General features: G+C 47.3%; 2 protein-coding genes across 4 annotated transcripts; both read right to left on the bottom strand.

Moving 5' to 3' along the window:
* Positions 1–394: 394 nt before the first annotated feature.
* Positions 395–1,218, bottom strand: LOC108080226 (probable proteasome subunit beta type-2). Its single transcript, XM_017174881.3, has 2 exons — positions 1,033–1,218; positions 395–969 (listed from the first exon to the last, which is right to left on the bottom strand). The coding sequence occupies exons 1-2, from the start codon at positions 1,121–1,123 to the stop codon at positions 443–445; spliced, it is 618 nt and encodes a 205-aa protein (XP_017030370.1). The 5' UTR covers positions 1,124–1,218; the 3' UTR covers positions 395–442.
* Positions 1,219–2,086: 868 nt separating this feature from the next.
* Positions 2,087–12,941, bottom strand: LOC108080227 (brefeldin A-inhibited guanine nucleotide-exchange protein 3). Of its 3 annotated transcripts, none has more exons than XM_070288027.1 (9): positions 12,842–12,941; positions 11,280–11,584; positions 10,376–10,509; positions 9,311–9,951; positions 8,931–9,251; positions 7,589–8,870; positions 7,164–7,531; positions 6,667–7,102; positions 2,087–6,600 (listed from the first exon to the last, which is right to left on the bottom strand). In XM_070288027.1, the coding sequence occupies exons 2-9, from the start codon at positions 11,362–11,364 to the stop codon at positions 3,706–3,708; spliced, it is 6,162 nt and encodes a 2,053-aa protein (XP_070144128.1). In that variant the 5' UTR covers positions 11,365–11,584; positions 12,842–12,941; the 3' UTR covers positions 2,087–3,705. The 3 variants fall into 3 exon arrangements, with proteins under 3 accessions (XP_070144128.1, XP_041630808.1, XP_041630809.1); XM_041774874.2 differs by lacking the exon at positions 12,842–12,941 and adding an exon at positions 12,416–12,779; XM_041774875.2 differs by lacking the exon at positions 12,842–12,941 and adding an exon at positions 11,949–11,968.
* Positions 12,942–13,110: the final 169 nt, after the last annotated feature.

The following is a 13,110-nucleotide window of genomic DNA, read 5'->3' as shown; positions in this document are numbered from 1 at the left end:
CGCTCCGCTCCGTTCGATATTCAAAGTTAACACACTTTTAAAAAAATAAGGAAAAATGCAAGCACCTGCGTTTTAAAAATGTATATCATTTACATTTAACTGTAAGCCGGCACGAAGATTTACGGAGCGGGCTTTTCTTTATCCGCGGAAAATGCAGCAAAAGGAAAGGAGGGGGGTTTTCCGCACGGCCGTGTGAAGCTTTCGAGAGGCGGCAAACAAGTGAGGCAGCTGCCACACACCAAAAGTCGGCGGTCTGTTGCGGTTGTTGTGACTGCAGAAGCGAGAAATACCAAAATTGGTAAGACCTTCCACAAAACCAGTTTTGTAGAGTCGCGTTGCCAGACTTGGAGATGGATGTGTGGCCGTTATTTTGAATTTCAAGATTTAAATTATATTTTTTACTGTTTTTAACAAGGATTGTAATAAATTAAATCATAAAATATTAATTATTTATAAGACTTTCATCACATTTGGAAAACTCCTCCTCAGTGACCCTTTTGGTGCCTTCTTTTTGGATTACAAACACCTCGAAATTGAACGAATTAACCACAAATTTCTTCTTGATTTTTTCAGCACAGCTTCTGAGGGCCTTATAGGCCAATTCCTGGTCAAGATTCGGCTTGTAGAGGTCCTGGAGGAGAAAATCACAGAATTCCGGATGCGAGCCACGTACGCCGTATGGTATGGCAGCCACCGTGCCTTTATAATCGATGCAATGCAACTCTGGACCATTGATGGAATCGAATCCGCCAATCATTATTGTAATCTGATTATTGGGATGACCCCGCTTGAACCTTAAAAGGTTTCTGCTGGAGTAGTGCACCGCTGCCTGGAGGGTCAACCTATGACCATTGTATACCTCAAACAATCCCAGGTGTTGGAGGATTCTTTTCTTGAATTTAAGCGACTTGCCGTCCGCCACTGCCACGACCGTCATCATAGAGTGTTTGTTCAGGGGATGCAATATGCCTTAAAAAATTGATTAACCTTTAAACAATTTTTTTTACTTAAAAAAAGGAAGTATATATTTACACTCTTGCTGCAGCATTCCCTGTTGAGTATTCATCGTTACCGATGCCAGCATCACGAAATCTTTTCCTTTAATACCCAAAAATGCTTCCATTTTTGGTTTTTTTATCAAGTAAAATTAATAAATATTTTTTAAGGTAACTCAATATTTGTATTAAAGTCTAACTACGTTGACGTACTTATCAAAGAAGTAAAACTCCTTAGGTTTTAAAATTTATAAACTATTTAAACTTTTTTTATTATGAGTAGAATATTTAATTCCTTTTTTTACCATTTTTTTATAATGGGTAGAATATTTAATTATTTTTTTCAATTTTAGCAAAGTTCTTCACCAGTTATAACACTTTTTTGGGTGTTATAATGACACTAGGTCAAATAAATATACCCCATTTGTTCTACTAGAAAAATTTTCAAAATATTTAAGATAATTCTAACCCAGAAAAATCTATTAAATACCCCCCTATATCTTTTAATTTTATCTAGAATACCCATCCGTACCCCCTAATACAATCCATTTCCCTTATTAAAAAACACAGAAATTGTTTAGTAAAGTTGCGAAAGCGTTGTGGAATTGTTTATTCTCATGTTCATGTTACAAATGCACTCTTGGAGAGTTTTAGTAGTACTAGTTTTAGCCTGATCTTTTACCTTTCACCTTGCACTTTTGCGGCTCTGCAACTGCACTCTTCGCACTTACACTTACAAGTCAATTGAGAGAGATTTGAGATAGAGATAGATTGAGAGCTAGAGAGATGGGCAAGTAGATAACACAAGTACATAATAGTTCTCTATATATATATATATTATATATATGTATGTATACTGTATACGACGAAGCGAAAATAAATGTATGTGTATGTATATAAATTTATATATATATATATATTTATAGTGTATATATATGTATAGATTTGTAGCGCTGTTGCTAATAGTTTCACATATAAAAATGTTTCCTTTGTTAGACATTTACAACATTTATACCCAAGTGGCAACTATAATACATATAAGTACATTTATGTATATATATTTTAATATATATATATGTAGATATATAACTCTTTGGATCTTTATATAGGCATATATATGTATAACTGTACGTAGCTGTCTGTTTATGTAGGTATCGATATCGGTATCGATTAGCTGGGAGCACGAAAATGGGTTTACCTTCGGAAAATCTGAATATAATATACCCCATTTCCTAATCCCTGATATTATGAGGCGTGGGTCCTGTGTGTGTGTGTGTGTGTATGTAGGCTAATAAGCTTCGATAGTGCAGCAAGGTGGCTAGAATTTGTTAGGTTATGTGTTGCTTTCATTTCGATTTTTTTCGATATTTTCGATATTTCTCTTAGGTACGCACACTGGTACAAAAGTATGCAAGTATTCATTTTAAAGGCAGCGCGGGACTACTTGGACACACATATGTTTTAGTATAGGCTTTCTATGTGTATGTTGTGTGTGTGTGTGTGTGTGAGTTGACTAATCGTTAATGGTGGTAATCGTGGATTAATGGGCGGCACTGATTTTGTGTTAGTTAACATTCGCTATAAGTTTACATAAGTTTACATTCTTAATATTTATATATTTATATATATAGGTATATATTTTATTTACCGATCTTTAACTATATCTTTTCTCGTTTTAGGGCGGGGCAGGTGCTCGCTGATACATCTTTACAATATTTCAAAGTCGAAAAGTGCTGGGGGACCAGAGAGAAAAGAGGGGGGAGGAGGAGGAGGAGGGAGACTTGGGCGGGTGCGGGGGCTAAGTGTGAGAAAGTCTTGACTAAATTTTAATGTACAGGACTACGTTGTCTACGCTTCTTCTATTATCATCATCATCATGATCATCATTCTCCACTTTCTCTAAGAGCGCGAAAAAAATATCCTATTTACGATATCCTGGCGATATCCTCGCGACATTGTTCTTGTTGTACTTTCGATAGTTTTTTACTTTTTTGTGCTGGCATGTTGAGCTTTTACTTTGAAATGGTTGCCTGCTGTGCTGGGGACTGCGGGCGATAGACAGAGACAGACGGAGAGAGAGAGAGAGAGACAGATGGAAGGTCCTGCAATACTGCCAGTGCGACCAACATTTCATGTGTTTTTTGTTTTTTGAAAAATTCATATTAATTTTTTTAAATTTTAAATTAATTTGTCAAAATAACAAAGCTAATCTTAATTGATATGTTCAAGCTGACGGATATTTAGTTTGAAATTTTGAAAATATAAATATATAATTGTTTATTAAAAAAGTAAATTTCTGACAAATAAATTAAGTTAATTTATCATCTTAAATCCTAACCTTAAATCGATTTAGAAAAAGCAAATATTTAGGAAGATTAATACTGATTACATTTTTAATTTTAAAAGTTAAAAATCAAAATAAATTTTATAAACTTACCAATTATATTTGGTCACACCAATTGCGAAGGCTACTGGCAGAGAGAGAGAGACAGACAGAGAGTGAAACAGAGAGAGCATGAGATGCAGACGTAGCTGTAAATTAGCCATTCGTGGACGGGAGTAGGAGGAGAAGGTACACTTTACGGATCTCTGGGATTCCGGATCGATTTCTGGAACTTGGGGGAACTTCTGGACGGGGGAGGTAGGGGATCCTTTTTGGTAGGGGCAGGGGCTGCGCCTACAGATCAAAATAAAACTCAACAAGCATGGCCTAAAACTGATTGACCTTCAGCTCGTTGCCCTGCAGCTGGACCAGGCGGAAGGCCTCCCGAATGGTGGGCGTCATCAGCAGCTTGAGGTTCTCCTCGGCCTCGCCGGGCAGCGATCGTAGCAGCTCCATGGACGCCACCACCAGCTGGGCCAAAGCGGCCCTCTTGTAGTTGGAATCCTTGAGGATGCTGCTTGCCCGCTGCTGTTCAATTTCCGGCGATATTGACTCGGCCTCCGAGGACTTGGCCTGCCGGTTCGTATCAAACGGATTGCTACGGCATTTGGGCTGGAATTCACTGATAAGCGTTGTCATGGTCACGTTCTCCTCCTCCTGCAGCTGGACACACTTGCTGGGCGAGGGATTACTGCCAGAACCCGAACCCGAACCGGAGCCCGTATCGGTCATTTCGGCATCGCCATTGCCATTGAGCGAGATGCACATGGGCTTGCTCTGCGGATGATGGTGCAGTGGCAGCGGCGGCTTGTTGTGGCGCAGCTTGCCCGAACCCGTCTCGATGTCATGCAGGGCCGAGTTGCTCAGATAAAGCTCGCACACCAGATTCCAGGCATCCTGCAGGCAAAATAAATACCTCACAAAGTTCTCCTTCTTCTTCACCGTGGTGGTGTTTAGCCGCGAGCAGGATTCCAGGATAAAGTTGAGGTCCTCCGGACCCAAATTGTAAACCACAATGTCGTTGAGATGCGAATCCACCAGCGCTATATAGTAGATCATCCACGAGGAGGTCATCTGCTTGTAGAGATTGGCAGCGTACTCGATATTCGATACCTTCTGCATGAGGAACTTGAGGCCGGGTCGCGAGTCAAACTCCAGGGCGGACATCAGGTACTGCTTGACGCAGCGCAGCAGGATCTCCTTGGAGCGAAAGTCCAAATCATAGTCGTGGCTGGGCGTGGCAGCGGAGGCGGCATAATTATCGAAGATGCAGGTGGACACCGCCTGCGGCACGCACTTGAGCCGCGACAGCAGCAGTTTGGCCACCAGCTGGAGCAGCATTTGGTTGGCCAGCAGACCCACCACCAGATTCTTGAACGGTATCCTGATGACAAAGTTATCCAGGTTCGAATTGAAGCCATTGTTCAGCGGGTAAAGCAGGAAGGAGTAACTCCTATCGTCGGACAGCTTGCTGCACTGCGAGGCACTGGTGGGCATGGGCGCCTGGCCCTGGCCCGGCTCCCTCTGATTGTCCGAAAGGAACACCTGCTGCGCAAGTGCATAGATCCGAGCCAGCTCCTCCAAACTGCTGTCCCGCCGGGAGGCCACCTTGACATTGGCACAGTCGCCGTAGAAACTGTTGGACTTCTCGTGGAAGGCAAAGGAGAGCTGACGCAGTGGGGCAATGGTCACCGTGCAGGCCCGATGGATGGCCGAGCAGGCAATCATCCACTGCGACTCGTTGAAGAGCATGCCCGTGGAGAGGATCACATGCTTGAGGCAGGACACCGAGATCCTGGCAATGGCCTCCTGTGACTGGGCAGCGCACTCGATCAGGACCAGGAGCAGTTGCTTTAAGGCCAGCGTCGCCGAACCGGATATCTTGGTGGGCGACTCAATGAGATTTGTTCCGCCTGCCGCTCCGCTCTTCTGCTGCTGCTCCTCGGAACTGGCGGAACTGGAGCTGCTGTCGTACTGCTGCTGCTGCTGATGATCCTGGACACCTGGTGAGTGCTGCTGCTGCTGCTCCCGCTCGATCCGCTCAGTTACAAACTTTAACTTCGAGTAGAGAAGATTATCCGCCGGATGGACAATCTGCGCCAGACGCGTCTTGGTGCCTGCTCCCAGACGCCTCTGCTCCGGCACTGATTTCTCGATAAACTCCACCACCAGATCGGTGGTCATGCAGCAGCAATGCTTAAAATTCTTCTCCACCAGCTGCCAGGAGGCGCCCGTCTTGTTGATGTACCTCAGCCAGTCCTGGATCATCGGCACCAGCAGATGGTTGATGCAATAGAAGCCAAAGTCAATGCCAGGACTGGCTAGCAGATTCTTGAACAGCTTGAAGATTGTCTGCAGGATGGGCGCCTGGTGGGAGTAAGGGCAGACAATCAGCGAGTTCGTCAAACCGTCCAGCAGCAGGAACCACACTTTGAGCACACCCGACGGCTTGTCCATCTCATCGATCTTGACAATGGTGTCCTTGTCGATGTGCAGCGACCTGTAGGAGATCATGTACTGCTCGTTTCGGGTTTGAAGATAATCATTGCCGAAATACGTAAAGTTCTCCATGGAACTGGGTATATTAGCGTCGATGATGTGCGTGTAGGAGATGCCCTTGATCTTGTACGTCGAGTGAAAGTTTGGGCACTTGGGCATGCTGTGCATGAAGCCCAGAATGCTGGAGCAGCGCTCTAGGAAACGCAGTGTCTCATGGAGGAAATCCGTGGGCCGGAAGGTGTTGTCCTCCTCTGGCTGCTGCTGCTGATTAGAGCCACTTCCCGTGGTTCCATTGGAGGAGCAGGAATTATTATTGCCACCGCCAGAGATCTCCAGGTATGAGAGCAGGCACAGGATGCAGTCCAAACCGGCATTGGCGAAGACCAGCGTATTGTCAGAGTCGAGGAAAACCCTGAAGATATCAATGATGTTGCTCATGTTCAGCATACGGCTTCGGGCGTTCCTCAGTGTCCCAAACAGTGGCCGCCATCCAGAGCGTATCTCCGTGCGGTGAGCCTCCACCACCTCGTACAGACAGGCCACAATCTGGTCCTGCACATCCACATCCGTGTCCATGCTCAGCAGATTCTCGAAGGGCTTCAGCAAGGCCTCATTGAAGTGAAAGTAAGGCAGCTCCGACTGCTCCACCAGCAAAGCTGTGATGATGTCATGGATGTACTCGATGGCCCGCTTGGAGATCATCCTGTCGCGATGGCAGGCGGCCTTGGGGAAGAAGGAAACAGATCATTATTTTTAGGGTTTGTAATCCTTTCTATAACCTTCACTTACATCCATCAAATGCGGTCCTGTGATGGCCCAAACCTTGAGCACATGCAGCAGCGGGCGGGAGCTGCGAAATACCTTGAGCGTGACATCGCCTATGCGATGGAGGAGCAGCGACATGGGCAGAGAGTCTAGCTTTTTCCAGCCCTTGCTGGGCCACCAAATGCGGCTACCCTTGCGCGCCACCTGGCTCTTGTACAGCTGTTCCCGGGAGGCACGGCACAGATGCTTGAGGAACTGGCACAGGGAAGGCAGACTAAGACGCTCGGCGGCATCGCCAAACAGATTCTCCGCCTGGTGGGACAAAGCGCACAAAACCTTGGAGGTGTCGCTCTGGCTGAGTAGGACCGTCTCATTGGTTCCAGAATAGACCTTCAGAATGGAGGTAATGTTCGTGTTTGGACTCTGCATTGGAGCCTGCAAGAAGCTGTAGACATCCACGCTGAAGGGAGAACATAGATACTAGTTTAAAAGGTTTCTTTAGAGTCTCAACCTTGACCTACCAGGTCTCGTCATCATCGATGGGTATGGACGATAGATTGAGCTTGTCCTGGGCATTGCCATTGCTCAGCTTCTCGCCCGTCTCCAAGTCCCGGCGACTGCTGCCCGGTGAGGCCGATATAGCCGGATTCTGCATGCTAAAGATCTCGTGCTCCAGCTGGCTGACATGCCGGCAGACGGCAAAGATGCTGGGCCAGCAGTCGGCACTATAGCTACCCAGATTAAGGCCGCCGGTGAGCACCACATCCATGGACATGGCCTGGCTGGCGGAGATCCGAGGCCCTGAAGTCTGACACACATTCGAGGCCAACAAATTGAGTATCTTGCCAGCCAAATGCTGCAGATTCAAGCTATTACTCAGAGTGGCCGCCTAGGAAAGAAAATAATAATCAAATTCTGGAGAGGATTATCCCTATTCAATCCTCACCGAATGCAGTCCATCCAGGCACATGGCATACAGAGCCTCTCCATTCGACTTGTTGGCCTTGGCCTTCACCCTCAGCGTTCGCTTGGACAAAGCCACCAGCTTGTTGGAGGCGGAGCTAGTCTGGAGATCGCCCAGTCCCGAACTCAGCACAATGACCATGGAGTCCCAGCAGCAGGTGAGCAACCGTCGGCATAGCTTCTTAGCTGCCTCGCGCCGCTTGTCATGCAACTGCTCCTCCTCCTTGTGCTTCACATTGGCCGTTTGTAAACGCTGCCACTCGGAGAGCATCTGGGTGGCGCCCAGGCCGCCGGCATCGCACAGCATGTCCACGAGGGCGCAACGTGGACCCATGCCACCCTCCAGTTGCTGGCGCGGCATGGCCTCCAGGACATTGCACACCGTCACCGATTGATACAGCTCGCAGAGCCACGGCGAGGAGAGGTAGACCAACACGCCCGTATTCTGGACAGAGGTCACAAACTGCTGCTCCGACATGGGCACCAGGATATCCTTGTGCGAGGCACCCTGGGCCACCTGCTCGTAGTAACCCGCCCGCATCAGCTGCAGGCTGAGCAGCAGCGACGAATAGATGGCCAGGTAGATGCCATCGGCATTGATGGCGGTCAGGTTGTAGTCAAAATCCGAGAAGTTCATGCTGTTCTCCTGGCACACGGCCGATGCGAACTCCTGCATGGCCTCGTCCAGCTCTACGCAGCTACGCAGGCGCAGTAGCTTCGGCACCAGATCCTGCCGCAAGGCCCTGGCAAAGTCCCGGGCATGCTGCCGGTCATTATCGCTGTCCGTCCGTATGGGCATCACCGGTGCCTCCAAATGCGAGTACGGCCAGCGGTTCTCCACGCGCGACGTCTCATCGCTGGAGCTGCTGGGATCATCATCCTCGGGACCCTCCGTATCGCCGGAACCATTCGAGGCCGCATCCTGTTCATGCGGCGGCTCACCCTCGCTCTCCGATCCCGACGACGTTTCGAATACATTCTGCCTGAACTCCACAATCGCATCCCGATACGGAGCCGGCAGCCGGGCCATACTTTGGTAGGTCAGCGGGCCAGAGTAGTCCGCATCCTTGAGCAGCTCGTGACGTCCATTGACCACTTGGACAATCTGATCGCTGATCATCGACTCGGTTAGTTCGCCGCTGCAAAGCACCTGCAGGCTGTCCAACAGGGCCACCATGCACTCCACGCTCGCCTGCAGGCTGGCTTCGGTGGCGGTGCCCACACCGCTGGCCCCATAGGCGCACTCCTCCATGGCGTCCACCAAACTGTAAGAAAATATGTAAAGTTTTGGAGAATTATTTACAGGAAAATAAAAATCCACTTACAGCCGGAAAAGCGCCATCTCATCGCTGCAGCCTTGAGCCGTGTTCTTGTCCACATAGAGGATAACCGCCAGATCGATGAGACGCTCCGGACTCTTGAAGATCTCCCGCACGCAGCGCAGCGGCTCTGTGCGATTCTGTGGCGCCGGAAGCAGAAGCATCCGATGGAACAGAGCCTCCAGCATGGGACGCAGGGAGCCATGGGCGCCGGCTATTCGGAGCAACTGGATGGCGGTCAAGTAAACGCAACGGGCCTGAGGTCCATCCAGTCCTGGGCCCGTGAAAAAGCCACGTGCCTCATTCTCAATCATGTGCAGGGCATCCCTGGATGCAAATTCAAATGGAAAATAAGTAATGGTTTTAGGGAGTCATTTGCCACTCACTTGTAGGTGAACTTCTTGTCCAGATTAATCCTTCCGGGTGATCCCAAAGCTGCCGCTAACGTTGGACAGAACTTCTGCCAGAGAAAGGAGGTAAAGTGCGGATTCGCATGCACATTTCGGGGCAGGGCCGAGCTCAAAGTGAGGATGCACTCGGTGAGGTACAGGGAGCTATGGTTCTCGCACTTCTTGTTGGGTGAGGCATTCACATTGGGCTCCACCAGTCGACTGCAGAGCCACTGCATCACGGGTATGACCTCGTTGTAGACGGCGGAGGCTTGGGTCTGTGTCATCAGGCCGGCGGGAGCAGTCTTCTTCACCTCCTCGGCCTCCTCGATGAGGAAGGCGCAAAACGTGCGCAGACATTGGGAGGCGGCGGCCAGCGAGGCAGCCTTGGTGGCCCGCGAACCCATCTCCCAGCATTCGCCGCAACGGGACAGGATCTCGATGAGCAGGCGGCCGTTCAGAGTGCAGGCCGGTGAGCAGGCCATGGCCAGGAAGAGGCGCAGCACATTCACTACCGTATCCTCGCTGCTGGTCGACGGCAGGATCCCGTTGGTGGCCCGCAGCAGCTGGGAGGGCAGCCAAACGGAGTCGTCCTCCGGTTCCAGACCGATGTAGAATCGTTCGTCCTTAATGACGCGCTGGAAGAAAAGGAACATATTTAATAAAAGTGTTTCAAGGACGGCGGAAATCAAAGAGAACGTCAAGGAAGGCAACAAAGAGCACGATTCAGCCAGGAATTATTGATTACCATATGGTTAACCATTCACTTCCGCCGACCCCCAAGGGATTCTCAGCAATTAGCCGTGGTCCCATCGCGACCCACATTTCCCCATATGCCACATGCTCCACATGCCACAGCCCACATTTCCCATGTCCATTTCCTGTGCCCATTGTCCATTGTCCACTGTGTATGTGAATGCACACGGCATGATAAATCCGCTTTGTGTGCCCGGAACTTCCGGCCGGAAAATGTGTGTCAGTTGGTTGTTGTGACCGTTGTTGGCTCCTGGCTTCTCGTTATTCTTCCTGGCCTATAATCGCCGTATCCGGCGGTGCACTTACGTGGAGCCCATTGAGTCCCATCGTGATGAACTTGGGCCGCTTGGTGTCCAACGCCATCTGCAAAGCGGTAAAGCAAACGGAGCGCAGCTCGTGGGAGGGATCCCGGTGGATGCCATGCTGCCGGTACAGCTTATCTGCAGAGAAAGAAAAATAATTGGTTAATATAATTAATTTAAAAAAATTAAACTTTTTTTATTTATTAATTATTAAAAACATTCTACAAAATGTTTTATAAATTCATAAAATTGTATATTTAAGAAATATTATATATTTGCACAGAACTGTAGCTGGTTCTTTTCTTCGAGTGCAGAATTAGCGCTAAGTCGCTACGATTAACGGTTATCGCCTGAGGACGCAAGTATGTAACTAATGTAGGCAGTAAAATCTGCCACGATAAGCGAGCGGATGTGTGTGCGTGAGGGAGAGGGGCAACTCCCACAAATCGTTGCCTACTCTTCTGCAACGCCAACGCAGAAAAGGGACAAAAGACCAGCAACAGAGTCAGAAAATCAAAAGGAAACAAAGAAAAGATTGAATTGTGTGGGAGTTAAAATGCCCTGCAGCGTAAAACGACGGTATCTTGAACTTTGGTTGCCACAAATATTTTTGGCTAAAAGCAACATTACAATATTTTGCTTTTTTTCCTGAAAACACAAAGCACGAATTTCATGTTCTTTAATTTAAATTTTTACGTTCACAGTTCATTTCTTTCGCAAACCCAAATGCCGCACCGACTTTTGGAAGGACAACGCGTCACAAAGGAAGTGGCAACTAACGGTAAACAACAAACACGGGCCGAGACCAAGGAACGAAGGAAATAGCGTTCTTGCATGCGCCTCTCTTCTTTGCACTCGTCCTTCTTTCTTTTTCTCTGCATTAAAGTGAAAGCTTATGGAAAACTTACCGTAAGCGATTTGCGCCGTTTGCCTCAGCGCATTGTGCTTGGTGCCAGTTGATTCCTTGATAACCAGCAAAAAAAGGTCTTCCATATTGCCGTTCTCCTGCTTTCGCTCTCTCTCTCTCCCTTCTCCTTCTTGATTGCTCTGCGTGCGCGTTTGTGTTAGTGCTCGCAAAAAATGCCTTGGTTTTGTTGGTGTTTTTGTTGCTGCTTCAGGCAGTTTCTGTCGCTCCCGTTGATGTTATTGTTGTTGTTCTTGTTGTTTCGCCCTTGCACGACATCTCTGGTAATAACAACTCAATTAGCGCCGCCTAAAAAATAGGAGTAAAATCAATATAAAGAGCGAAACAGAAACGCTAAAAAATATGCGTTTGGCAAATGTGTTTATGTGTTGCCGCCATGCACACATACGTATGCATGTACATGTGTACATATATATGTAAAAAAGAAAACAAAAAGGAAGAAGAAAGGAAGATGAAACAATTTCCTTGGGGATTTCGCCTTGAACTTCCAGTGCGATTAAACGAAAAACATCCTGGGGGCTTAGCACAGAGTTCAGAGTTTCAAGTTTTTACTTTTCCACAATATTCTGTTTCCCTTTAGAAATTCTGATTCCTTACCGAGAGGAACAAACTTAAATGAAAATTCGTTGACATTTTTATATACTGTACGTACATAAATACATACATATGTACATATATGTACATATATTAAGTAGCGTTTCGAAGGATTCCGGCCGGAGTATAGATTGTCTTAGGAGATTCCAGTGGGAAAGTAAGGAGATCAGAACTGAAACTCCCGCAAACACAAACGCGAGCACACATATGCACGCACGCACTCACTCTCTCACACATGGGGAAGTTACAGGAGTGGGGGGGCGGGCGAGTGTATTTGTGTGCTGTCATGTCACTTTTGCACTTTTCAAAACTTTGCCATTGCAGTTTTGCACCTTTGAAAAGTTCAAACAGTGTGTATCCGTTTTCCTTGAAAAACTTTTTCTCACATTCATACACACACATACACAACAAACACGGACACAATGCAGCCAGGCAGTGCAACGAGAATTTTCAATTTCACTCCATATGTCAACTTGTTTTTAAGGCCTTTCATGAGTTTTCACCGTAGGAACTTGTGGGATTTACCATTTTCATTATCGAATTTTGCCATAAGGCGTGCTGGCGGTACTTTTGAGCAACGCAGCCCACACTTGTGGTTTTTGTTTGCTGCTGCTACTACGTCTCCTGCTGTTTTTTTCACTTTTCCTCTATCCGCTGGGTGGTAAATGTGCTGCACTTGCCGTTGGATGCGACAAATGCTGTGTGACGCGAAACGAAAGCACTTTCTCCATTTACGGCCGGAGTGCGCACGGTTCACGGAGTACAAATTGGTGCACGAATGCGCATGTCGCCCAAGCCAGCTGTTCGCGTGCCTATCGTCTATCGACAACTGAAACTTGAACAAAAAAGGAAGCCAACTTCAGCACACTAAAAAATATTATGGGTATTCCTAAGACGACTGAATTACTTAAAATATCGGCGATGCATGGCGATAAAAATCTGATTACCCACCATTTCCACAGGTGGTTTGCGTGGCAGATTGCCAGCTCTCGTCCTCTCCCTCTCTTTTTCGCTATATTTTCTCTATATTCAAGCTCTAGTTTTAAATTCCATTAATTATTTTTCGCATTGATGTAAATACAAATGTACATATGTAGTACATAGCGCCTACTCCTTTGTCCGCACCGACAATTGGCAGCGCCACAAAGTGGAAACTAACGGAAAACAACAAAAACTTCGACATTCGTCGAAACAAAGGAGGAAGCCAGGGTTTGCATTTA

This window comes from Drosophila kikkawai, chromosome X (genome assembly GCF_030179895.1).
Source record: "Drosophila kikkawai strain 14028-0561.14 chromosome X, DkikHiC1v2, whole genome shotgun sequence".
Taxonomy (NCBI): domain Eukaryota; kingdom Metazoa; phylum Arthropoda; class Insecta; order Diptera; family Drosophilidae; genus Drosophila; species Drosophila kikkawai.
Note: the sequence above shows the minus strand (reverse complement) of the source record. Positions and strands in the feature narration are given on the sequence as shown.